We start from the raw sequence: 27,015 nt of genomic DNA, 5'->3' as shown, positions 1-27,015 counted from the left end.
ATGAGAAGGTAACTTTAAAGTTACAAGGTTCATTATAAACCTGTAATTTATTTGTTTTCACTCTTAATATGCAATATGCAGTTCATGCAATATGGTATGCAATGTGCTGCATTAACACCTGTCACTATCTCTGCTTTATCTCTCTCTCTCCGTCATATATTGCTGTAAGTCCATCGGTCAGTGTCATACAGGACAACAACGTTAGATACAGGGTGTGACGAGATCTCTTGCCTAGGATCTCATGAGATCAAAACGTCACAAGATTTTTCATCAAGGTGAAAACCATCTCACAAGACCAATGTTGCGCAGACACCAGGAGCAGAACCTCTCCTGTCAGAATGCAATACTAAACTGGAAGTTAAAGAAAAGGTCACTTAGATGCCATGGACACTAAAATTGTTGGGTTTGGCAGCTAACGAAGAAACTGGGCTGATCCATGACCCATTCAGATCACCACTCCAACCCCATCCCCTTCTCTGCGTGCGCTACCTTGGGCCGCACATGATCCTCAAATGCATAATGAGTTCATCATCATGGTGCAAAATGATCAAATACTGCTGCTGGAAACCTGTGCAGTCTCTGTGAGGCGAAAATGGTGTTTATTTAGTTTATATATGTGCGCAGACTCGCTTACTGTGTTGCTAATTATGACATTTTAACTTTGATTCAGTTGCTGCTTCATCATGCCTCCTTCTCATCTCATCGGCTGTCACTCATCCACCAGCTGTTGGCGCATATCATCAATCAGAAGCTCAACTTATGTAGCGCAACTGGCCTTTGTAAAGTGCAGCAGTAAAGTAGCAAAACAAACTCTGTTTGGGCGCCTTAGAGTCCATTTTTAGCTTCAAAAAGCTAAGTTCTCGGCCAAGTTAAACATGCCATTCTTATTGTCTGACAGCAGACAGAGCAGAGACACACACTTGCTTAGCAACGCACACTTATTAACAAACATGCTTATCTGTGTGTCATGTCCAACACTGTCAAAGCTTATGTGACAAAAAAAGACAACAAATCAATGAAATAATCTAGTTCTCTAAATCAGGGGTTCTCAACCTTTTCAGCCCACGACCCCAAAAATAAAGGTGCCAGAGACCGTGGACCATCACTGTACCTGAAGGTGGTTGAACAGCCATGCACATTAAAGAATAGTCATGTGCAGATAAGGTTGTCCAAAAGGGGGGATAAAAGGGACCCAGCCAAATTGGGGGACCACTGTAGAGTTAAGCTTTGATATCCATATTTTATATTTAACTTGACAAAAACCCACTCTTATCAAACAAACAACTATATATATTTTAATCATTTGTGTTGTAAGTAGTCTTCTTAAAAATTGAAGTCCCTTAAAAAGAATTAAAATGGGTTAAAAAAAATAGCTAAAATGGGTTAATAATGGCAAAGAAAGTGGTGAAAAGGTGGGGAAATGGGTTTCAAAAGTAGCAAAAACAGGCAGAAATCAAGTGGTGAAAAGGGTTTAAAAATAAATGTTAAATGGCAAAAATATGTGAAAATTGATGAGAAAAAAAAGATGAAAAAGGGGTTAAAATTTGGCAAAGTTGGTGTAAAGTGGCAACAGTGTAATTTAAAAATATGCTTAGTTTTTTTAGGATATCTGGAGACCCCCTCTCAATGTCTCATGACCCCCAAGGGGTCACCTGCGGGGTTATTCATGTTGCAGGGACTGACATTCAGTTTGAATTTATAATGTGCCACATATACAAAATAAAAAGAGTGGGCATGAGTCTCAAATCTCAAGTCCAAAGTCTTTAAGAAGCGTTTTAAAGTTATGTTTAAAGTCACATATGTTCCCCTGACATGCACGTACACACGTACCGCTCCCTCGCTCTCTCTCTCTCTCTTGCACCAATGCAATGAGATGAAATAACCTTGTAACACAGTCCAGTTTTCCTGTAGCACGTGCACACCTACAACCCTGCTTTAGAGAGAACACTATCTAACAGGATTAAGCTCCAAGCTAAAAGTAAATGGGAACCCATAGGAAAATCAACTCTGACTGGTATGAGTAGTGAAGAAGTACAAGTGGAACTATCACCAGCAGCTGTATTGCATCTAAAAAATATATATCCTTTCAGCTAGGATTGGGCAGTGTTAATATGTTGGTACCGTCAAACCCTCTACACAACCACAGGTACCTGTGCAGGCATTTTATTCAATCCTTTATAGATGGGCCTTAAATTTTTTTTTTGTGCAACATGAAGAGCTCTGTCAAGTTATGAGCTCACGTTACAGGAAGCTTATAAAACAGTTACACACTACTAAAGAACCAACAAGCACCGATTAACTTCCTCTATATATTTTTTTAAACTTTTGATGGTTTAATTCAGTTGGGCTGGACATTGCATGCTGCACTTACAGAATTTTATAGCATAATCTTCATCATTTCTCATCACTAATCTACACACAGAAAGAAATATTTCAGTGTCTATAAAGTCACATTGCCATAGATCACATTACAGCCTGCGGTGCATGTTTATCAGGTTGACAGTGGAGAAGACCCAGCACAGTGCTGACCTTGCAAAGCAGATGGATACACCTGTTTCCTTGTTTCTCACTGGCGAATCCATCTTGCAAAGTTCCCGTCTGAACTGTTTGGGCCCGGTTAGAATGTGACAGGACCAATCAATCAGCGATGAAAGGCAGTACTGTCAGGCGAAGCGGAGTCGTGACGTAAGCAAGCAGCAACAAGAGGCTGGTGCAACTATGGTGGAGACAATAGCGTGGATGCTGCTAAAGTGCCAGTTTTATCAGAACTTGATGACATTCCTTTGTTAAAAGAAGAACAAAGAACAGCATTGAGTTGTTTTCTTTTCAAAAAATGACAAAAGTCATGTACTGGCATGTCTGCAGTCACCATGGTTCATGTTATGCAGCTCTAATGGAGTTTAGTCCTTCAGTAGGGGTGCAGCCTGCTGACGGCTATGTCACGTCTTTTGTTGCTCTGATTGGCCCATAAAGATGTGAGAGACAGAACGTCCATCCAATCACCCTCTGATTTTTTTTCCAAAGGCTCTGCCCTTTCCCAGTCACTGGTTTTCCAGATGGATGTGTGAAAGAAATCCATCTGGCGTGCCAAGTTAGCACAATGCCATGGTGTGCGAGTTTCTGTTGGCCGGTATATGTGCGCATTTGTCGTTTGCCAAATTGGCCCGAAATCATTAACAGGAGTTCTGTCATCACTTTTAAACCATCGTGACACACAGGTGTGGTTCTGCTTGTGGAAAGGGGTAGAAACTCTAATGGCATTTATTATTAACATGTGCTCATTAAACGGCACCATCTTCATGACTGTAATTCATGCAGTGTTGTGGCTTTTTTTTTTTTTTTTTAAATACCCTGGGATACGGTATTGCTGTATTACCACCCATTTCTACTTTCAGCTGCAGCAGGCTGTTGAAAGGTGTATCACTTCGCGCTGTTAACACTCATTATCGTGGCTTTGGTAACTTATTACAAGTATACCTGTTACAACTAACTTTTTACTAAAGAATTTTGTTGGCCCAGTTCTTCTGTTAAACTTTTTTGACACAAATCAGACTGCACAGAGGTTATTGTGTCATCTATACTACCAGTCAAAAGTTTGGACACACCTTCTCATTCAATGTTTTTTCTTTATTTTTACTGCTTTCTACATTGTAGATACAGTTGAAACCAGAAGTTTACATACACTATATAAAAAGGCACATAAACTTTTTTTTCTCACCGTCTGACATTAAATCAGATGAAACTTTTCCTGTTTTTGGTCAATTAGGATTACCAAAATTATTTCTATTTGCTAAATGCCAGAATAATGAGAAAAGGATTTTTTAAGACAATTTTATTACATTCTTTAAAGTCAGAAGTTTACATACACTAAGATTACTATGCCTTTAAACAATTTGGGAAAGCCCAGATGATGATGTCATGTCTTAAGAAGCCTCTGATAGGTTTATTGACAACATTTGAGTTAATCAGAGGCACACCTGTGGATGTATTTTAAGGCACACCTGAAACACACTGCTTCTTTGTTTAACATCATGGGAAAATCAAAAGAAATCAGCCAATAAATCAGGAAGAGAATTGTGGACTTGCACAAGTCTGGTTCATCCTTGGGTGCAATTTCCAGATGCCTGAAGGTGCCACGTTCATCTGTTCAAACAATTATACGCAAGTATAAACACCATGGGAATGTCCAGCCATCATACTGCTCAGGAAGGAGATGGGTTCTGTGTCCCAGAGATGAACGTGCTTTGATCCGAAAGGTGCATCTCAACCCAAGAACAAAAGCAAAAGACCTTGTGAAGATGCTGGCTGAAGCTGGTAAGAGTGTGTCATTATCAACAGTCAAACGAGTCCTGTACCGACATGGGCTGAAAGGCCACTCTCCCAGGAAGAAGCCATTACTCTAAAAGAAATCTAAAAAAGCCAGATTACAGTTTGCAAATGCACACAGGGACAAAGACCTTAATTTCTGGAGACATGTTCTGTGGTCTGACGAAACTAAAATTGAACTTTTTGGCCATAATGACCATCGTTACATTTGGAGAAAAAAGGGGGAAGCTTGCAAGCCTGAGAACACCATCCCAACTGTGAAACATGGGGGTGGCAGCATCATGTTGTGGGGTTGTTTTGCTGCAGGAGGGACTGGTGCACTTCACAAAATAGATGGCATCATGAGGAAAGAACATTATGTGGAAATACTGAAGCAACATCTCAAGACATCAGCCAGGAAGTTAAAGCTTGGGCACAAATGGGTTTTCCAAATGGACAATGGCCCTAAGCATACTGCCAATTGGTTACAAAGTGGCTTAAGGATAACAAAGTCAATGTTTTGGAGTGGCCATCACAAAGCCCTGATCTCAATCCCATTGAAAATTTATGGGGAGAGCTGAAAAGGCATGTGCGAGCAAGGCGGCCTACAAACTTGGCTCAGTTACACCAGTTCTACCAGGAGGAATGGGCCAAAATTCCTGCAAACTATTGTGAGAAGCTTGTGGAAGCATATCCAAAACGTTTGACCCAAGTCATACAGTTTAAAGGCAATGCTACCAAATACTAATGAAATGTATGCAAACTTCTGACTCTCAAGAAAATAATTAAAAAAATGTCTAAAAAATGATCTCTCTCATTATTCTGGCATTTAGCCAATAGAAATAATTTTGGTAATCCTAACTGACCAAAAACAGGAAAATTTTAATCTGATTTAATGTTAGACGGTGAGAAAAAAAGTTTATGTGCCTTTTTATATAGTGTATGTAAACTTCTGGTTTCAACTGTACATACTGAAGACATCAAATGTATGAAGCAAGATATATGGAATTATGTAGCAAAGAAAAAAGTGTTCAATAACTCTTAATATGATTTATATTTTAGATTCCTCAAAGAAGCCACCCTTTGCTTTATTGACAGCGTTGCAAACCCTTGGCCTTCTATCAATGAGCTTAATGAGGTAGCCACCTGAAATGGTTTTCACTTTACAGGTGTGCCTTGTCAGGGTTCATTAGTGGAATTTCTTGCCTTCTTAATGGGCTTTGGACCATCAGTTGTGTTGAGCAGAAGTCAGGTTGGTACACAGCTGACAGCCCTATTTGACAACTGTTAGAATTCATATTATGGCAAGAACCAATCAGCTAAGTAAAGAGAAATGACAGTCCATCATTACTTTAAGAAATGAAGGTCAGTCAGTCTGGAAAATTGCAAAAACTTTGAATGTGTCCCCAAGTGCAGTCGCAAAAACCATCAGTGCTACAACGAAACTGGCTCACATGAGGACCGCCCCAGGAAAGGAAGACCAAGAGTCACCTCTGCTGCTGAGGATAAGTTCATCCGAGTCACCAGCCTCAGAAATCGCAAGTCAACAGCACCTCAGATTAGAGCCCAGATAAATGCCACACAGAGTTCTTGTAGCAGACACATCTCTACATCAGCTGTTCAGAGGAGACTGCGCGAATCAGGCCTTTATGTTCAAATAGCTGCTAGGAAACCACTACAGAGGAAAAGCAACAAGCAGAAGACATTTGTTTGGACCAAGAAACACAAGGAATGGACATTAGACCTGTGGAAATCTGTGCTTTGGTCTGACGAGTCCAAATTTGAGATCTTTGGTTCCACCCGCCATGTCTTTGTGTGATGCAGAAAAGATGAACGGATGGTTCCTACATGCATGGTTCCCACCGTGAAGCATGGAGGAGGAGGTGTGATGGTGTTGGCGTGCTTTGCTGGTGACACTGTTGGGGATTTATTCAAAATTGAAGGTACACTGAACCAGCATGGCTACCACAGCATCCTGCAGTGACATGCCATCCCATCCGGTTTGCGTTTAGTTGGGCCTTCATTTATTTTTCAACAAGACAGTGACCCCAAACACACCTTCAGGCTGTGTAAGGGCTATTTGACCAAGAAGGAGAGTGATGGAGTGCTGCGCCAGATGACCTGGCCTCCACAGTCACCTGATCTAAACCCAATCAAGATGGTTTGGGATGAGATGGACCGCAGAGTGAAGGCAAAAGGGCCAACAAGTGCTCAGCATCTTTGGGAACTCCTTCAAGACTGTTGGAAAACCATTTCAGGTGACTACCTCATGAAGCTCGAGAGAATGCCAAGAGTATGCAAATCAGTAATCAAAGCAAGGGTGGCTATTTTGAAGAATCTAAAATATAAAACATGTTTTGAGTTATTTCACCCTTTTTTGTTTACTACATAATTCCATATGTGTTCATTCATAGTTTTGATGCCTTCAGTGAGAATTTACAATGTAAATAGTCATGAAAATAAAGGAAAAACATTGAATGAGAAGGTGTGTCCAAACTTTTGACTGGTAAGTGTATGTGAACATGCAGCTCCACTGGCCTTTTTTAGACAAATACACTCTGGATTTATCAGCTTATTTAGAGAAGTCTTATCCAAAAGAAAAGAGTAAAACCTAAAAGCAAGAGCTTGGTCCAATGCCTTAAAATGAGAGTTTTATTTTTATTTATTGAACTTTTATTTTACCAGGAAAAATTTCAGTGAGATTAAAAATGTCTTTTTCAAGTGTCTAGCCAAGATGGCAGCAGTTAACAGCCTCTCAGACAAAGAGCAGGCTTACACAGCAGACACAATGCAAGATTCAAGTCTAAATTCATCAAGAGGTACAAGATAACACATTTAAAAAGCAAATATTAACCAAAATCAAATTGCCTTTTAGATATGAATTTGCCAGTGTTTCAGTCTACGAGTAAACATTTGGCAAAGAAGACCATCCAAAACACATTGATCAAAATACCAAGAAATCTGTACACAAAACAAATGCAATCTGGGTACCCTGGTTAATGTGGTGATTTTTTAACAAAAACTTAAACAGTCTGTTGAAGGTCTAATCTAAACTGACATCATGCATGGGCCGGTACATAGAGAAATCCTGAATCATGTGATGTACAATTTGAGACTCTAAAATTCTCTTTCCTAACTGCCCTTTTACTTTGGAAAGATCTGTCTTACATTGATGTAATACTTAACTTTGTGTGTATTAATAGTGTGTGATTGATTCCAGTGATAATAAGAACCTCCCACTTTGCACATAACAGTCGTCATTCAAGTAGAAACTGTTTAGCCTGGCTTTCTTCACAAACAACATGTGGTCTGATTTGTGTATGATATCTAATCGTGTCCAAATTTATGTATGAAGCACATTTAAAAACTACATAAAGTGCTTCACACTGAAAAATAGAATTATGAAAACACAATAAAACAAAGGGTACATTTGAAAACAACAGAACATAAAAATAAAAGACCAAAAGAAAAGATGAGACTTTGGAAAATGTTAGACAAATGTAAAAAGAGAAAAAATCAGGGGTAGTACAAAATTACGAAATACTGTTTTAAGATTTATTGTGAACCCAGTATCACAATAGATATTGTATTGTGAGTTGAGTGGATTTTTGTCTAATTTCGGGTTTGTGAATCAGTGAATTAACAACAAGTGTGGTTAGTGATGGCTCTCAATTTGAACTTTTTGTAATTCAGATTTAATATAATGCTTAAAAGCTTCTTGTTAAGAATTTGATCATCATCATGTGTTTGACCTAAAGGCTGCCGAGTCCATCCAGGCCGAAGATGAAAGTGCCAAGCTGTGTAAGCGTCGCATTGAGCACTTGAAAGAGCACAGCAGCGATCAGCCAGCCTCGGTCAACCTGTGGAAGAAAAAAAGGATGGATCGCATGATGGTCGAGCATCTGCTGCGCTGCGGCTACTACAACACAGCCGTTAAACTGGCCAGACAGAGTGGTATAGAGGTAATGGCTCGTTGTAAAGTGTCTCAAAGCCAATTGAAAGACTTAGGAGTCTTTTTTATAACTCAAATTTTATTCTTCAGAAAACATTTGGATACAACCAAAACACACACACTGCTAGTTCAGCTTAGGTTTTATTGTATGACTTTTGTCGTCCTGGGTGCTGAATCATTTGTTACAAACTGTTTTTCTGTTAGTACTTAATTTTAATAATAATAATACTGACTTTCCTCTGTTAGGATCTGGTGAACATTGAGATGTTCCTCACAGCTAAGGAGGTGGAGGAGTCTCTGGAGAGGCAGGAGACAGCCACTTGTCTAGCTTGGTGCCATGACAATAAATCCCGTCTTCGCAAGATGAAGGTATTAAATTTACATGACAAGAATTTTTCCCACACAAATCAATTTGATGATAAAGAAGGTTTTGTGCCAGCTCAAAATCTACCAGTACTCCAGGAGAAGTTTTGAATGGATCAGTTTTTCTGGCTGCTCTGATGAGTCATAGATAGGGCAAAAAGAAACTTTGCAGATTTTCCATAACTTTGTCACTTACTGGCATTCTTGTTTCTTTCTGTTGAAGAGTTGCCTTGAGTTCAGTCTGAGAATCCAGGAGTTCATTGAGCTCATCAGACAGAACAAACGCATGGATGCAGTCAGGTACTGAATATGGAACAACCAGTGCTGTTGTCGAGTCACCAAACCTTGAGTCCGAGTCGAGTCCTGAGTCCCTATTGTTTAAGCCTGAGTCAAGTCTGAGTCACCAAAGAAAAATCACAATCGAGTCCCCTTTACCTGAGTCCGAGTCCAAGTCAAGTCTCTATTATCCATGTTCGAGTCCTAGACGAGTCCCCAGTACCTAAAACCAAGAGCCAAGTTAAATTAAATAAACTATTTATTACTTTTAAGCCATCCCAGCTTTCCAGGTGGGTTATGTCAATGTGTTTTATTAATGTCTGAATTTCTTTAACTTTTTATTTCAAAGGACTAGAGGAGCAGTTTACAGCAGTTGCGCACAAACAAAACCAAACATCCACAACCCAGTGGTTGAGTAGCCTTAGAGACGGTGTTAGTTTTGGCAGACCTTTGTAGTTTTAGTCTTTAGACATTTTAGTCCTGATCACCTTTCATAGTTTTAGTCTAGTTTAAGTCGATGAAAACTCAAAAACTTGCAGTCCAGGATGGGGGTCATTTATTTTTACTGATAATAATAAAATTATTAATACTCCTTAATGGTCACACTCTTTATCAATAATATTAGTTATATTAACAGGATTATTTGTGTGTTTAGGGTGGAAAAATTTGACATTTTTAACTGAACTCATGCTTTACATGTATCTTATACTAACTATCCCTCCTTTAAAATGACTGGTTTTGTTTAGATTTCTCTCTAAAAATTAGAATTCCAGTTTACTCTGAGTGACATTTGAACACATCATTAAAAGATCTTAACTTTGTCCCCCTTTTAATGCTCTAAAGTTTAAGCTGTCTTTAAACACATCATAATGTTACCACATGCCACCTTGTTTAGCTCACTAACCAGCATTATCTCGCCATTGTTGGACATTGGATTGATATTTTTAACTAATGGGACTCACTACAAAGTTGAAGAGTTCATGTCACTCTGTCCAAGATGAGGAGGATTACTGTACAGCAGCAGAAACCAATATGATGAGTCAAAGCTATTCAGCAGCTGATGGAGATTTTCAGCGATTCAAAGGTAGGCTGGAGGCATTTTAGTTTAATTTTTTAAAAAGATTACCGCAGGAATACAGAGAAGAGCCACAGGTTTAAGCTACCTATCAACCTTTCAGCTCCTCTCTCAGTCCCGCTGCTTCACACGCCCAGGCTCGCCACTCCTCCTGCTTTCTCTCCTCTGGTTGTTTTAACAGTCAGCAGGTTAGACACACGTAAAACGCACGTGCCGGGCGCTGCATTAACACCGATCAGTTATGAGGGGTTTTCTCACACAAAAACAACAAATTTATGGAATAAAATAGTCTTAAGAAAAAAGGTTCGGGTCCTCCTCTTCATTCTCAATCCTGACGCAGTTAAAGCTTGAGTTCAAGTCGAGGACTCGAGTCGGACTCAGATCCAAGTCCTGGATTCAAGTACTACAACACTGAGAACAACACACTTGCATAAAAGTGCATCACATAATCACTGTTTCACCTAAATTCTCCCATACCAACTAAACATATACCCTTTAAATATAAATACAGTAAAAACAGACAATTTTTTTTCTTTATTTTTTCTTTTTTTAAATGTGTACAACAGACATGCGAGGAAGCACTTCAGCCAAGCAGAAGGAGGGCAGTTGGATGAGGTTCGGCAGGTGATGGGCATGCTGGCCTTCCCATCAGACACACATATCTCCCCTTACAAGGTAAGACTCAAAGTGTTTCCATAATGGATGGATGGGGTTTAACTTGATGAAAGCCATTTAACATGCACATTTAAGTGCTAATATTATAGAATCACCTGGGTATTACCATTTAGGCTGTGAATTATTGAAAAACTTGACAAATAAGGATGATATCTTTGATTACAGAGCTCAGAGATCCCCTAACTTATCACCTCACAATATGGCATGTTGGATTCTGTGCTAATGAGATGAATATTGTGACTGCATGGACTGTGTATTCGTCATTAACATAACATATCACTATTTTTTCCTGACAGATACTACATATTTTTTTTTATCATACAAGATTACTGAGGGACGTAGCATCTGCATCTTTTAATTCAAGCAGTTAATAGTCAATACATAAGATTGGCCACCAGAGGGCCCCATTGTCTTGCCTTTTCTAAAAAAGAAAATTGGGGAGGACTGAGTTCCTTTTTAAACTAGCTGCTCTGAAAAGATTTTTTTGTAATTTGATTTTTATTTAAAAATCTGCTGAGATAAAAATGTTATCAGTCATCAGTTCATATTTGGTAACAGACACTCAAAACTGACCTCAACTTCCATTTGCCACTAATGATAAAAATCAGTGATATAGCTGTAATTTAATAAAGAAATTTTTTTAAAAGTAGTTTGTAAAGTTTCTCCATTATAAAGGCTGACTGCCCAGACACATCTTTGTTGGGGATGCAGAGAGCTGTTAATCACAGCTTGCATAAATGAAATGAACATGAAGCTCTGGTTTCCTCTCATCATATTTTACTGAAAAATCATGTATTATCCTGATGGTGGGGTTGAATTGGCTACCGTTGGTTTGCCATGTCTAGTGTGACTATGCCTGGACACAGTATGTTTCAGCTCTAGGGATTCAAGTGTGATCCAAATTAAAGGGAGGGGGGCAATTACTTGTGTAGCGGAAAAAAGTAGGTTTGCATCAACTGTATATAGTTAATAATTATAGTGGCTTTGTTTTTGTTTTGAATTGACTTTTATCTCTCTTTTTTTATTTTATTTCCTTGCCTTTAGGATCTTTTGGATCCAGCCCGTTGGAAGATGCTGATCCAGCAGTTCAGATATGACAACTACAGACTGCACCAGCTGGGAAACAACTCTGTGTTCACTATCACCCTACAAGCTGGCCTGTCTGCTATTAAGACACCGTATCCTACCATAATTTCATAATAACAGATACTTCTTGTGTTTTGAATTTGTCCCATCAGCCACATATTCTAAAGTCCAGTTCATGACAAAGATTTATGACAAGGCAAGTTTAAACTCACTACTGCTCAAGCCCAGCAGCTGTGCAACATTCTGAAAGCCTAACCAATCACACCACTGCAAATGAGGGGGACCGTGTGTTGTTGCTGTTGCAAGGAGTCTCACAGTCACTCAGTGTATTGATTTATTTTTAGAGCTACTGTTTCATAAATCTACTAAAAGGAAAGTATCACAAATTCTCTTTATTTGTATTTTTATTGTCATGATCATATATAACATTAGGCTGTATGGGGGTGCATGAGTGTAATTCATTACCAATTCCCCTCTTGTCGTCCTCAAAGTCGCAAGGCAATGCACATGGAAATCCCAAAAAGCTCTGCTAGTTCATTCTTGTTATGATAAAGTATCAGATTTTTTTTTTCTGTGGACAAAAAAATTTGCGGCATGATCCACACATCCACATCACAGCATCCAACCAAATATTCTACTGTAATTAGATATTTTTTGCCATTTAAAGACTATCAAAATTAGATTTCCTGATTTAATTTTTATCAGCTTCCAACATCCAAATACCAGCTGTCGTCAGTTTGACAAACTGAATGGCTTGATTAACTGAGTGAGGCTTGATTCCAGGTTTGCAGCCCGTTCGCACTGCTGCAACTGACCCTTACTGTCTTCTAAAATGGTCTTGTTGCATCAAGAATCTTTGGTCTGAATTGGGCATAAGTGTATCAAAAAGGGAGTTATTTTGAGCTAATTTTTTTAATGTATATAAAAGACACTGGTGGTAAAGGCCACCTGAAGAGAATGTTCCCGAAAATCAGTGTTTGTGGCCATTGTTATGCTTCATTCCTGCTGCACTTTATCGCTTGTTTCAACTTGTTCCTGGTGCCTGGTACCACTCCTGATCTAATTTTAACTGCTGATACAACCCTTCAATGAAAGAGGGATTTAAAGAAACGGCACCACCAACATGGTACTGGTGCCAGCACGTCTGGTACCTACCTAACCGAATCAAAAGACAGATTTTGGTGCCAGCTTTCGGTACCACACCCCTGTAATGCAGCCCCACTAGTCTAGATGAAAGGTACAGTGTTTTGGACTAAGTGATTCATGTAGTCCTACACTTGTTTTAGTTCACCAGAGCTGGAACGTCTTGTGGAATAATGTCTCTGCTCTGCCTGCATGTTATTTACTTCACGAGTTGTCCCTGACGCATGTTTTTAGTGGATGAACATTGGGTGAGTCTTTGATTCCAGAAGTTATTACTGTTTATTTTTCGTATACTGTGCCCAATTGGCATCTTTAAAAATATTTTTCTGAATTATTTAAGCCTATGGTACCGAGGCGGCTTTTTCATGCACCCTGTTCTGTGCTTTAATTGAGCCAGGTGAGCGCATTGGAGCATACCGCTCTTGTAGTGCAGCAATAGTATTTGTTGTGGCAAACATTTGGGCTCTGTTTAAGAGAAATCCCTCTTTTTTTTGATGATTAGGATGGATAATTATTTGTTTATGTTCATAGCGGGAGGGAGGGAGGGAGGGAGAAGTCATCCATGAGCGATGGCCTTAAATGGAGAGCACTCTTGGCTCTATTAGCAAATATAAATGATCAGACGATGCAGGAACCTGAAGCGCTACCTCTTGTTCTTTCTAAGTTTGTTTGTGGTATTTGTCAGTCTCAGTATGAAATGTTTTGATCGGTATGAATGCAGACAGAGATGCATGAAGCAGCAGCATCTCGGTGGATCAGATTGTTGAAGAACAATTAAAAAGTTGTCTGACTTTTACCTGGGTCAAAGTTTAGTCCCTTTCCTTCTGTTGTTGCTGTATCCCATTATAGACCTCTCTGCCCTGCAGTTGTTTGTTAACCTGACCCACGTAATGTGCGTTCATTAGTTTCAGAACAGGGCTGAATCTAGACTTTTTGATTGTTGGGCCCGAGCCCTGATTTGTGCAGTTGGGAAATGAAGTTTGTGTGCACACAAACAACAGATCATCATGTATTTTAATAATATTTAACTTTATGATTTAAATTTACTTAAAAAATAAAATAAATAGAAAAAAGTAGTATTAACAAATAAGTAATTCAATTGTCAAGTGACATTTACAAATTCTAGTAGGACTAACACATTTAAAATACTCTTACTAAGTCATTCAAAAATTTAGTGAAGAGGGTGGAGTCGTTGGTGAGAAGAACAAATTATCGAAGTTGGATATGTTTTTTAATTGTATGAATTTGTTTAAAGTGGATTTTACAATTGCAAATGCCTCTGCAATTAACAAAAGTATTTTTATTGCCATTGATTATTAGCATTTTTTCCCCCCCTAAAAGTATTGATTCAGGCACCGGTATTAGAAAAAACCAAAATTATACCCAACCCTGATGTTGTTGCAGAAAATTCACGTGCTATATTGCCTTCCTTTCTCCACAACTTTTGCTAATGGAAACTACTTAGAATGCTCTCAGTGGAGTTGCGTTGCACCATGCAGTGCAAATAAGACATCACAGCATTTCATCTGTCAAATGCAGGGTAGATCACTCAAAACTGCATTTCTCCTCTTCTACAGTCCTGTGAAAATGTAACCTGATGCAGACATATTTTGTTCCTTAACCTACATGCCTGTTCCAGTCAGTGCTACAAGGAGGATGGTACCTCGAAGAACCCAGACTGTCCAGTCTGCAGTAAATCCCTCAACAAGTTGGCCCAGCCACTACCTATGGCCCACTGTGCTAACTCCAGACTAGTCTGTAAGATCTCCGGGGAAGTCATGAATGAAAACAACCCGCCGATGATGCTTCCTAATGGATATGTTTATGGATACAATGTGAGTACATAACCAGCTTTAATTCAGCTAAGAATATCGGGACTGTGACCTGATCTACCCTCAAAAAAGTTAAAGGCTGGATTTTTTTTCTTTCAAATACATTTTATACTGTCAATTTTCCCTTGCAGTCTCTTCTGTCCATCCGCCAAGATGACAAAGTGGTGTGTCCCAGAACCAAAGAAGTCTTCAACTTCTCTCAGGCTGAGAAGGTCTACATCATGTGATCACTCAGACAACCTGTCTGAGCATTTACATGATTGAGTACAGCCTGTTATTCATCATCTGAGACCAGGCCGACTCAGAGAGCCACCTGTGGAGCTGTGATCCAGTGCCCTTCTGCCCCCTGCTGACACACCCAGCATTTCACACAACCCCCTCCCCTCCTCTGAATACATGATCAACGACGGTTATTCACTCTCGCCTCTCCTATTTATCTCACAGAAACTGGACTACTCTCCGTTCAGACTGTTTTAGATGTGGATAGATAACAAAAGAAGTTGTTCCATTCAAGCACATAGACTATCAAAATGATTATCTTACTGTCCCCACTCCAGGAGAGGGCTGAGGGACTGAAAACGATGCTAGGTAGAGATTTGATTTTATTACAAATAAAACTTGTTGAGGTTACTTTGAGCTTTTCCTTACACAAGTGTTCTTTTTTGTATTTTACTTCAATAACGTGGCAGGCAGTTAACTTGCTTCATTAACCAGATTAACATGTAATATTTGGCCCTTTTTCATACAAACATGGCTGACCTCTTGGTCTTAAAGTAGCATCTTACTCTGTGATGCATGCTGTAGGCATTCCTTGTCTTTTGACCATGTTTTGGGGGAGATGTGTTAAATGTGTCTTTTTAACTGCCTCCCTTTTGCATTTCAACGCTCGTTGGCTGTGAAACTGGAGCCTGGTTTGGTCCCAGTAGGCTCCCTTCAAGTGTAAATATTAGTTAGGAATTAATCATCCTCGTGTAAATTCAGGGGTCCTGAAAAAGACGACGAAGATTAATCTTAAGAAAGATTGGAGTGTAAACTGAGTATTTTCTTGGGTGTTGTAAATCTGATTTAGTCCCTAGTATCCTCAAGCTAACAGGTCGTTCAGTATAACTTTTTTTGAGGAAGCTGTTAGTTTCCCTTATGTGGTTACATTCATTATGGTTTAAATATTACCATAATGACATTAAGGGCAATATTCAAACAAGAATACCATATTTGATATTTTTTTATTATTAAACTGATTGTCTTCCTTTTTTTGTGTGTGAGGTTTACCGTTTTTAGTTCTCTTCAACCATTTTCTGTTTGAAACCTCACATTTCAGTGAGCCTTTGTGATTCACTCAATGTACATCATCCACTTTTCCAACAAATAGGTAGATAATGCAGGACTGTGCTGATATTGTTCATATACTCGGGTAATGCTCCTTGCAGCAGATACTCCAAAGGGTTTGCATAACAGAGAATTATACAGACTGCTAGAAACATTTGTTTTCTTCATTCACATGTCAGCCTTCATATGAAAAATGCATTAAGAGGCAGGGTCAGTGTTCTGAAAAGACATGCTGCCTTTTCTTGCACACCTTTACAGAAAACACCACTCATCCTCTGACTGGAAACTCACTTTGGATGATGAATGGACTGGGAACGTGGGAAAAAGAATAAACTTGACTCTTGAAAGTTGACTTCAATGAAAGCTAACGCACAAATAACTTCTTAATTGTAAACAGTTAACCCCAATACCATCCATCATTTTGTTAATTGACAAACCAAAAGTTGCCTCATTTGTGTCCATCAGTAAGTTGGAACTGTATGTGTAAAGACACAGACTGTCCTGTGTGTTCTTGTTGGTAGAATAGATAAAGGGAATGTTTCATGAGCAAAAATATGTCTTATAAAGATTTCAGTTAACTTTGATTTCAGTGTTTCTTTATTTGCAATGTCTAGTTTGCTCTGTGGTCTCTGAAATCAGCATTACAATAAGCTGTTGGAGGTATCATACGGTTAACAATACACTGTGGTTCTGTTGACATGGGAATACAACCAAGTGTTCTGTCTTTCACCTGAAACTACAGCTTGTCTCAGGTGATCAGCAATTCGTATATAGGGTGCATGTACAGTGTTAAACAAATTTATTAGACCACCCTAACCAAAGTACGGTTTATGCCACAGCTACCCTAAATTAACAGAATTGGTAATTACCAAAATCATTTTTTATGTTTCTGCAATGGTTAATACACCAACATATAGAAGCTCTATATTTTTAATGCTAAAATATAATTATTATTGTTATCCATGAATTTTAAAATTTACTGATTTACAAAAAAAACTAAAAAATAGTAAAGCACATTCATATTTCTTGATTAATATGTCAAATTATAGTTGTTACTTGCATTCCTGAACAGAATAAAATGAGTTTTAGTGGTTGAATGTTATGCCTGATTCATTTCTGACTTCTCAGAGAAGCCCAGTGAGCCAGCTCAAATTTGGGTGAATTCAGTTTGAAATCCCTCATTCCTGTTCAAAATGGAAAAACGTGGAGAGCTCACTGAAAATGAAGGAGTCCGCATTAAGCACTTCAGATGCTGGATGGTATTTGAGACAAATATGTCAGGTGGTCTAATAATTTTGTTAAGCACTGTATGTGTGTGTGTATATACACACACGATTGGCAGTGTTTTTGCGTTTCTTGCTTTAACTTTAAAGACATACAATGAAAGTCTACCTTTATTAAAGTATGTGGACGTAGACGAGTATTAACCATTTTTATACCCAGCCCCTTCGTCGCCAACCAGGCTGCTATGGTACATTTAAAAATATAACCTTTATGTCTTTTATTCTACTTTGAGAGCTCACATGAGCACTGGGGCAGTTGCATCATTCCTCGATCTTGCCGAACAACTTCGTTGTCGCCCTTTCCTTACAATTCATGCCATGCTATTATTTGGTGGCACGTCGACTGATGCAAACACTTGTCGATACATTTGGGTCAGGTCGTATGATAATAATACCCTTTTTGTGGTAGTTTTAAAAAAGATGGGATTTTCTTCTAAAGTTGTTCTTTTTACCGGAATTTAAGGGTTTAACTGTTCGTTTTGAACGCAGCATACCGCGTGTCTCCTGTGGCAAAAAGGGAGGTCCGGACCGGAAGAGCTGTGCGTCACAGTGCGTTGACTATAAAAGCTACTGCGTTCCTCGTCTCCGCCATCTTGGGCTTTGTTCGCTGCTAGTTAGGTTGAGCAATAATCCTCTCACCATCTGCTAAACATGAGCGACCAGCTTTGCAAACTCTTCGTTGGTGGACTCAACGTGGACACCGACGATGAAGCCCTGCGAAAGCACTTCGAGCAGTACGGTACGCTTACCGACTGCGTCGTCGTGGTGAACAAGCAGCTGCAGCGGTCCCGCTGTTTCGGCTTTGTGACTTACTCCACGCCGGAGGAGGCCGACACAGCCATGGCGTCTAGGCCGCATACCGTAGACGGCCGCGACGTCGAGGTAAAGCGGGCCGTGGCGAGGGAAGATGCTAACAAACCAGAGGCCCTCGCAAAGGTGAAGAAGATCTTCGTCGGTGGTTTGAAAGACGACATCGAAGAGTGCCATTTGTCTGATTACTTCTGTCAGTATGGCCAGATCGAAAAGGCCGAAGTCATCTCAGAGAAGGAGACCGGAAAGAAGAGGGGATTCGGCTTTGTCTACTTCAATGATCACGATGCCGCTGACAAAGCGGTCGTTGTGAAATTTCACACAGTTAATGGACACAAAGTTGAGGTGAAGAAAGCTTTGACCAAGCAGGAGATGCAGGCCGCCAACCGAGGCGGAATGCCACCAAGGGGAAGAGGGAGAGGGGCCATGAGGGGGGGTCAAAATGGCTTCGGCAGAGACTACGGCGGAAACTACAACTACGGAAATGGCGGGGGCTACGGTAACTATGGCGGTTATGGCGGACCTTACGGGGGTGGCTACGGAGACCAGTCCGGGTATGGCGGTGGAAACGGCTACAACGACTTCGGCGGCGGCTATGGCCAGCAGGCTTCTGGTTATGGCCCGATGAAAGGGCAGTTCGGCGGCCAGCAGAGGGCTGCTCCCTACGCCAGAGGCGGCAGTGGAGGTGGCTACCCGAGGGGAGGCTACGGCGGCGGCGGCGGCTACTAAATGACACTGCACGATGGAAAACCACACCAGCCCCCATCCCCTGCCATAGGTTACCTCCAGCCAGGATTTGGACGTCAAAACTCAAATTCAGTAACTGGGTGTCTGCCGTGGAATCCAGCTACGGCAGAGATACGAACACAGAGAACCCCTCTGCTCATAATGAAGACCTGAAAACCCAAACAGGTAGGAAGGTCACTTCCCAGAAAGCCCGATAATAACGAGCAGCTGTTGCTGCCGTTCAACTAGGACACGATAAGATGAAGAATAAAACAAACGATTCTTTATTATGTAGTTGTCGTTTAGAGTTGGATATTTTTTATTTGCGTTCACATCTTGATGTAGGATTGTTTTGTTGATGAGTAGGAGTAATACTTGTGTTTTTAATTGGTTTGTTTTCTGAACTAAGTGTGATTTCAATGTATGAGGAGCATGTTTTGTGGTTTTCATTAGCTGTCATACTGATTACTCAAATTTGTATATTATTTTACCTGGGCTCGTTAAGCAAGGCGGGAACGTGACACTGCAGGATCAAGTTTCCTTGTTTACCCAAACTGTTTCAGATTCACCTAGTTCTAGTTTCGACCTAAATATTGTTCATTTTTCATTCCCTGTAGCAATATCCAATGTATATTGTACACTTAAATGTCTGGAGAACAAAACCTACTGTTAAAACACTTTGGTATGCTTATGTATGTTCATTTTAAATAAAACGTTATACCACTTAGCTTAGTTATTTTACTTATTTAACCAGGCTTCCTCAAGTTTATCCACAGGTCTTATAAGTGGCATCATCTTGATCTTTAGTTACAAGGCATCTTTCTTACAGTTTATTCCCTTACTTTCAGGTGGGTGAAATGAATGGTTGTAGTCTACCCACAGCCAATGCATGTAGGCTTTGTAGGGTTTGACCATGTTGTAAATTATTATTGCTGACTACTTTACATCTTTATTTTACATTTATAACTACATATCTTTGTGGACTAAGGGCTCTGTTATTTACCTTTGATTATTCCTATATTTAGGTGTTCTTACTCGTATTCCTGTAGGCTATCCCAGCCAAAATAGCCGTAGCAGTTTGTTTGTAGGCTACATCAGGACCCTGTTGATTACCTGGGGTCGATTGTGATAGGAGTCTGAAATATCTCTTTAGGATATCCACATCCAGCAAACTAGGTATGTAAATCAACCTGTCTTCACTCTGTGTTGGTCAACTATGTATGGTTTACCTATTACGATGGTACACAAATGTGCCATTATTTAATCTTATCTTACTACTTAACTGACACCTTAATCATAGCTCAATGCGTCTTTATATAGCTAATATTAAACTAAAAACCAATTGGGGTGGTTATTGAATTCGGACTTTAATTATGTGGGTGGATGGGGAACCCAAATTTTGTTCCACATTTAAATGAAATTACTGGATCAAGTAAATTGTCTCAGCCCATGGCCATTGTTTGTCCAGTCTCTCATTCTCTTTTTCTCCCATCTCCTCCAGGTTGCTATGGTAACCTGGGCACGAGGACATCACCCTGACAATGAAAGGGTGTGTGTCTCCACGCCGACGGGGGTTACTGGAGATTGGTGGTGTCTTCTCTTCCTCAGGTGAAGCCAGTTTGACATGGCTTAGATAAGTCCAAATATGGTTTAAATAAATAATTCTTTGGGGGAATTTTGATTACACTATATCTGAAGTTCACAGTAATTATGCCAACACTCTGGCTTCTATTAAAGTGAATATTCTTACCCCTCAATAGTGGAGAACAGTTGATTTTGTTTTTAAGCTTTATTGTGAGTCTTAGAAGGGGTCAATTCCCACAGGTAACATTTTTATTGTTTGAGTACCAGAGTATGTGTCCTCGTGTCTCTAGATGTTATATAACTGGTCCTTTATCCTAGCATAACCCTCTATATTATAAAGTACTAAATGGCTGATGCCTCGGAGCAGAGATGCACTTTGTGCACTCTGGATTCCAAATAAAATGTTTGATTATATTTGGCATTATAGTTTACAGTGTCATTTGGCAATATACAATATTTAGTAGCACTGTTGGGAGTCTAATGATGCTTGCAATGGGGTTTTGTCCTGTTTTGAGAATACGCTTTTAGAAGGGTTTTCTCTATCAAAATTTAATGTACCTTTTAAAAATTTTCAACACCCCTACAAAATTGTAGTTGAAAATGAGCATTTCCTTATGTATTGTGTATTAACTGCTAGCTTATGGCTTTGAGTACTTGAACTGAAAGACATACTAGAAACCGCCCTCTCATAATCTGAGGACTAGCAAAGGTGGTTCCTCCTTTTGAAACAAACAGGAAACAGTCAGGATGTTCTGTTTAATTTATGCTTGTGTAGTGTTGGGTGTTAAACTTAAACTTTTTCTCTTACTATCTCTAGGGAATAACGGTTGACCTCAAAGAAAGGACACCCTGTTATGTTCGCTGTTTTTATAAATTTTCAATAAATTATATATTTTTATATCCAAAGAGCCTTGTTATGCTTTTTTTTTTGCATTGTCGGTACAAATGTTTGTATTCCCTGGATGAACCTGATAGAGTAAATGGTGAGGACAGCATAAATGGAATGATAGTTGACACTGGGTCAATAATACCCCTATGGAATAAGAAACCTGAGCATACAGTTGAGTGCTTTAAATATGTGGTGCCACTCATGTGAAATACTTGGCTGGGAGGTGGTAATGTCTTTATGTTAATTAAAACAGGAGCATGTGTCAGAGGTTTTATGCATGGTCTTCAACATATTAAACAATGAATGTAAAATAAAGGCTGTCTTCAATGAAGTTATGAGCCGGTGCGTTTTACCCCTGTCCCCCCCTTTACCCAGTATACCAGCTGTCCTTAAGGTCACCAATCTGACACCTTATGATTAGAGTGAAACCGATGCTGGGTCTGTTTCTGAAAGGCCTAGTGGTGTGACTGCATGGTCCTTGAAATAAGCAGTCTTTTAGGTCAGATGGCCTTACCTGGATGTTTTATCACACAGCTGAAATGCTATCTATTGATGTGATTGGACTCAAAAGTTCAGTCCACTAAAGTTGGGATAAACATGCAGTTGACTGGAAGGCGATATAGATTTCCGACTGGGCATCTTAAAGTATGTTTCTTCAACTGGCCTTATGCAGTAAAGATTTGCAGTTCAGAGAAAGGCGGTGCAATTACAAAATAGTGTGTTTCTTCAAACTATATCACAGTTTGATGGACGTGTTTTTACATGTAGCTTTGAGGTAGGGAGAGGAGGGAGTCACCTGAAATCACCCACAGAAATGAGCCATTGCTTAATGGAGAAAGGTAATAATTTAGGAGGATTTTGTTGGTAAAATGTAATTTCATTTAACATAGTTTTGCTCTCGATTGTTTGAGACGAGTGTGACTTTTCTGCTTGGAGTAGGAAGTAAAGTTAGAAATGATATTGGCTACACTGAAAAAAATACATATATATATAACCATGTCCTTGATAAGCAAAGATATAAGATAACAAACCATCAGTGATAAAGGTATGCTGTAAGAACTGAAAGCCACATAACGACCAAAAACAAATGAAGGGCCATGGATCAAAGTTACCCATAAGACAAAGTTTATATTATAGTGGGACAAAACTAAATAGTTTTAAAGTGTTCATTCCTCGCCCGTGCCTATGGTCGTTCGAGACCTTTGTGACCAGTTTGTTCCTTTTAAAGATACGAATAAATTATACGTAGACACTTCATTTCAGTAAAAGCTCCACTTCTTTTATTCTATATGTTTATTCTACCACATTGTGAAAAGATCATGAATCTTTTATTATGTTATTCAATAAAAAGTCAAAATTATGCGGTATTACAATTGAAAATACAGATTTCTGTTGTATTCAGAGACACGAGGACGTCTGATAAAGCAGACAATAGTGTAATGCCCTTGTGTCCTCTGGTTAGTCTATTCGGTGAGGATTTGTGGAAGAAGTTAACTTGTATGATACCAGATATATGAATAACAATGGGGGAAGCTGGATTTTGTATATTTGTAGTTTCAGAAATGTGCTTTCTACTGTATTTCCGTTAAAAAAAAAAAAAAACCGGCCGGCTAACTACGCGTCTTCTCTGGTCCCCGGTTGAACTTGTGATTTCCGACAACACTTGAATGCAACAGTAGTGTGATTCGCCGAGGAGTCAGTAAGGGTGTTGCTTTTTTTCAAGAGGACCAATCAGCGAGTGATACGTCTTACGACGACAAGCGTGTCTAACGGCCCGCCTTGACGTCGTTCATTGAAGAAGAAGAGGGACGGTCTCGGCATACAATCCTGAGAAGAAATTCAATCATGTCGGCGAATCTTTGTAAGCTTTTCGTCGGGGGGCTGAACGTGGAGACCACAGACCAGGGCCTCCGCGCACATTTCGAACAGTTCGGTAGTCTCACCGACTGCGTTGTTGTCCAGAACCAGCATCTAGGTCGGTCCCGATGTTTCGGCTTTATCACTTACTCCTCACCGGAGGAGGCCGACGCAGCAATGGCGGCTAAGCCACATGTCGTCGACGGCAAAAGCGTGGAGTTGAAAGTGGCCGTCGCCCGGGAGGATGCAAATAACCCCGACATCGTCGCAAATGTGAAGAAAATCTTCGTCGGAGGTGTGAAAGACCACATCGAGGCTGAAAACCTGACCGAGTATTTCTGCCAGTTCGGAGCGGTTGAGAAGGCCGAGATCATCTCCGACAAGCAGACCGGTAGGAGGAGAGGCTTCGGCTTTGTCTTCTTCGAGGACATCAACTCCGCCACTAAAGCTGTGCTGTCCAAATACCACACCATCAACGGGAACAAGGTGGAGGTGAAGAAAGCTCTGACCAAACAGGAGATGACCGCCGGTGGAGGAAGAGGAGGAGGCAGGGGTCGTGGAAGAGGGATGCAGAGCTATGGCGGCGGAAGAGGTGGAGGATACGGAGGCTACGGCGGTAATTACGGGGGAGGCTACGGCTATGGAGGTTCCTACAACGGTGGTGGTGGAGGTGGAGGATACGGGGGCTATGGGGGATACGAAGAGTATGACAACCAGATGGGGGGTGGTTACAGCAATGGTGACTTTGGGGATGGGTACGGACAGCAGTCCTCCGACTATGGTCCAATGAAGGGGGGCAGCTACTCCTTCAGGAGCGGAGCTCCCTACAACAGAGGCGGCGGAGGGGGCTACAACAGGGGGGGTGGAGGTGGTGGATTCGGTAGTGGGTATTAGTTCTCCCCTTAGATTTTTTTTAATGTTCATCGGGGAAAATCTACTTAACTGAAACGTTAATTCTCACACATTTAGGGATGCACCTATACCAAATCTAAGTACTTAAAGCCTTGAAACATTGCCGAAACGTTGCATCTAAATTTATTAGCAGGCAAGTTTGAACCATGTTTGATGTAGATTTAACTAGCACGGCCAGTGCAATAAAATTGCGTATACCTACAGGTTCTTGTGATCTTGATTGATTGCATCAACAATATGATGATAAAGATTACTGAGAAACCTTCCAGGGCAAGTTTTAAAAGCGGCTGCAGTGAGTTATGAACAGAGATACATCTTGTCAAAGTGCAACGAATCCATGTCTGATTTTTTACACATTCTTTTACCTGTGATGAATCAAAATTACTTTGTCACCATTGATTTTCAAGTTACAGAGCTATGCACCGCAAATTTGTCATGGAGAGGGTTAGAGAATATCTGATCAATTTTAGGAAATGTAACATTTCTATTTATTCTCAATAATAAGGCATACCCAAATGTTAGTACTTGGTCTGAGAAAAAGATGGTATTGGTGCATCTCTACATGCATTACACACAAGCCCAGGTGGGGGAGAGGGGTCTTTGTTGAGCTCAGTTAAAAGGAGCAGAGCCCATCACCCACCCTGAATGAATGAGACTGTCCCCTTGCATCATGCCCCCCCCCCCCCATCCATCCAGACCCCATCTGTTCTCCTATTCCACACATTATGGACTTTACTACTAAGACTTGTGAATTATTGGATCGTACTTTTGTTATGTTGGGGAAATATTTGTTTTGAACCATTTGTAAAGCCGTAATTAATGTCAGCCACTGCTTTCTCAGAGTGTTTGTCTTGCAAACCAGCCACATGTGTCTGTTATATTTTTTTTGCATCATGAACTCAGGGTTTTTAGTGAAGTTGTTGGCAGTGTCAGGCAGCATGGGACTAGATTGCTTGAGTTTCTTGATCTCTCAAAAACGTGACAAAGTATTTTTTTCTGGAGAAATGTAGTCCTGTTTTATTTGCTAATAATTGTAAATTTGTTTCTTCCCGTCCCATTACTGGCTTTTGTTCGATTAAAAACGGTAAAGTTGAAATTCATGTTCAGTTCACCCCTATGTTTTATTATGCTTTTATTAAACTTTTTAATGTTTTGAAAAATCAATATAATCTTGCAGTGTTTTCTCTTCAATTTGTGGTTTACTTGGCAGCAGGTATTGAACGCTGTGGTAGATGGTGTACCCAAAGCCACCACCAGGAGGCGGTGTAGGCCGTAAAATCGGGCATTTCCAGTTGATCGGCCATTTTATACCGGCAACCACCAAGTGGTTGAAAGACCGTGATAACGAGAATAACCAGAGCTGGAACTACTAGGGCTGTGATGTATTTGTAGTGAGAAAGCGTATTTCAGCCAACATGCCAGAACGCAGGAGTAGGATGAGAGTGGCACTAAGCAACAGACAATGTTGAGCTTAACATGAGACACAGAGGGGTGTAGATTGTTGTCCCTCTATGCACATATTTTAACTAAGGGACATCAAATCACGGCTGGCCTATGTATTGAACTTGGTGGAGCAAGTATTGTCAGTTTGTGGGAAACACTGCGCCATAATGTAATGAAGATTAGTTTTCCTCCCATGACTAGTCTGTTTCATGAGTATAGTGAGCTTTCTTTGATATAAAGTTTCCCCCAGTTTCAACCAATCCAATGATTTCAGGTGCTGTGGAGGAGACAGACAACCAGATTTGTGAGCAAAATCAAGCTTCAAACTATTAACCCACTGGAAGAGACTGATCCTATGAAGCTGCATATATCAGTGACGTTTTCAGTGAGGCTGAATGTGTTGAGTGAGTGAAAGCAATGTGAGCTCTCACTCCGTTTCTGTTGTTGGCTCTTGGGTTCTACCGCGAGCTTGGCAACTTCGAGTGCTGTATCAGAGAAAAAAAGATTTACATGGTCAATCTTAACATAGATATAGGATAAATACACGTTCGTTGTAAAACTGATGAAAATAATTCATTATGAAAGTGATGAAAATGAAAATAATCCAGAAAATAAATTGCTACAGCTGGTCACTGAAGTTACCTTAATTGCAACAAAAGATTTATTTCAAATGTCGTTTATTTTCCAGTTAAATGCTAACGTCTCCAGTATAGTTTCGGATTTTTCATTAGTTTTTATTTTTATTTAGTTCAAGTTTTTCTTTATTTAAGTTTAGTTTTAATTTTGTAAAATGCCTCGTTTTAGTGTAGTTTATATTAGTTTATTTATTTATTATTTTTATTTTTTAGTTAAAATGGGATACCTGTTCGGGCAAGACCCAAAAGGGCTCTCCAGTCTTCATTTTAATTATTCAATTCTGATACAATCCAAACTTCAGATTTCTATTGAGTGAAGTCTTCTTCAATCAGGCAATTTAACTGTAGTTTTATTTAATTTGAGTTAGATTTTTAAGCACAGTTAGGTGAAGGGCTTTGTTTTTTTGTTGTTGTTGTTGTTGTTGTTGTTTTTTTTACACTTTATTTCAGATAAATAAAAATATTTTTACATTTAGTTTTAGTTGTTTAATTAGTTTTAGTTAATTGTAACAACCTTGAGTTCTACCTCTTAGAAGAAGATAGAAATTTATTTTGAATATGTTAACAGAGTGCAAAATGGTCATACAATAAATAATTCTCTTATATATAATATAAAAAAGAAAAAGCATTGCTATTCAAATGTCACATGCAACAATTTGATTTACATATCCGAAAAGGAATGTGAGGACGTGCACACTTATTTAATCCCACCCCTTATCCATAATTCAATAATTTGCTATAATCTAAAATATAAATTCATCACAGATTTTGTTTCCTTTATCAATTTTACATGTTTTTGAATGTATGCTTATAAACACGTCTATACAAATTAAACTGCCATTT

At 39.7% G+C, this 27,015-nt stretch overlaps 4 protein-coding genes across 6 annotated transcripts in view; all 4 read left to right on the top strand.

Annotated features, from left to right (window-relative positions):
- Positions 1-16,876, top strand: part of maea (macrophage erythroblast attacher, E3 ubiquitin ligase) — a 130,664-nt gene extending 113,788 nt beyond the window's left edge. For all 3 annotated transcript variants that reach the window (XM_041797968.1, XM_041797970.1, XM_041797967.1), the window contains exons 3-9: positions 8,064-8,267; positions 8,504-8,626; positions 8,844-8,920; positions 10,538-10,646; positions 11,691-11,824; positions 14,515-14,710; positions 14,839-16,876. In XM_041797968.1, coding sequence (XP_041653902.1) covers positions 8,064-8,267; positions 8,504-8,626; positions 8,844-8,920; positions 10,538-10,646; positions 11,691-11,824; positions 14,515-14,710; positions 14,839-14,934 — 939 coding nt within the window. In that variant the 3' untranslated portion in view covers positions 14,935-16,876. The remainder of the gene's footprint in view (positions 1-8,063; positions 8,268-8,503; positions 8,627-8,843; positions 8,921-10,537; positions 10,647-11,690; positions 11,825-14,514; positions 14,711-14,838) is intronic.
- Positions 16,877-17,875: 999 nt separating this feature from the next.
- On the top strand, positions 17,876-19,579 carry LOC121516868 (heterogeneous nuclear ribonucleoprotein A0-like). Its single transcript, XM_041798298.1, has one exon. It carries the CDS (start codon positions 17,968-17,970, stop codon positions 18,853-18,855), a length of 888 nt encoding a protein of 295 aa, XP_041654232.1. The 5' UTR covers positions 17,876-17,967; the 3' UTR covers positions 18,856-19,579.
- A 154-nt stretch (positions 19,580-19,733) lies between these two features.
- klhl3 (kelch-like family member 3) overlaps positions 19,734-27,015 on the top strand; it is a 38,556-nt gene continuing 31,274 nt past the window's right edge. The window contains exons 1-2 of the mRNA XM_041798295.1: positions 19,734-20,028; positions 20,354-20,460. The gene's annotated coding sequence lies outside the window, so the exon portion shown is untranslated. The remainder of the gene's footprint in view (positions 20,029-20,353; positions 20,461-27,015) is intronic.
- LOC121516867 (heterogeneous nuclear ribonucleoprotein A0-like) lies at positions 23,051-25,258 on the top strand. Its single transcript, XM_041798297.1, has one exon. The coding sequence runs from the start codon at positions 23,171-23,173 to the stop codon at positions 24,074-24,076; it is 906 nt and encodes a 301-aa protein (XP_041654231.1). The 5' UTR covers positions 23,051-23,170; the 3' UTR covers positions 24,077-25,258.

Source organism: Cheilinus undulatus, linkage group 10 (assembly GCF_018320785.1).
Source record: "Cheilinus undulatus linkage group 10, ASM1832078v1, whole genome shotgun sequence".
NCBI classification, from domain to species: Eukaryota; Metazoa; Chordata; class Actinopteri; order Labriformes; family Labridae; genus Cheilinus; species Cheilinus undulatus.
This window is presented reverse-complemented; position numbering and strand designations above follow the sequence as displayed.

Excerpts from the sequence above, each read along its gene's own strand:
- LOC121516868 (XM_041798298.1), top strand. The coding sequence starts at position 17,968 with ATGAGCGACCAGCTTTGCAAACTCTTCGTTGGTGGACTCAACGTGGAC.
- LOC121516867 (XM_041798297.1), top strand. The coding sequence starts at position 23,171 with ATGTCGGCGAATCTTTGTAAGCTTTTCGTCGGGGGGCTGAACGTGGAG.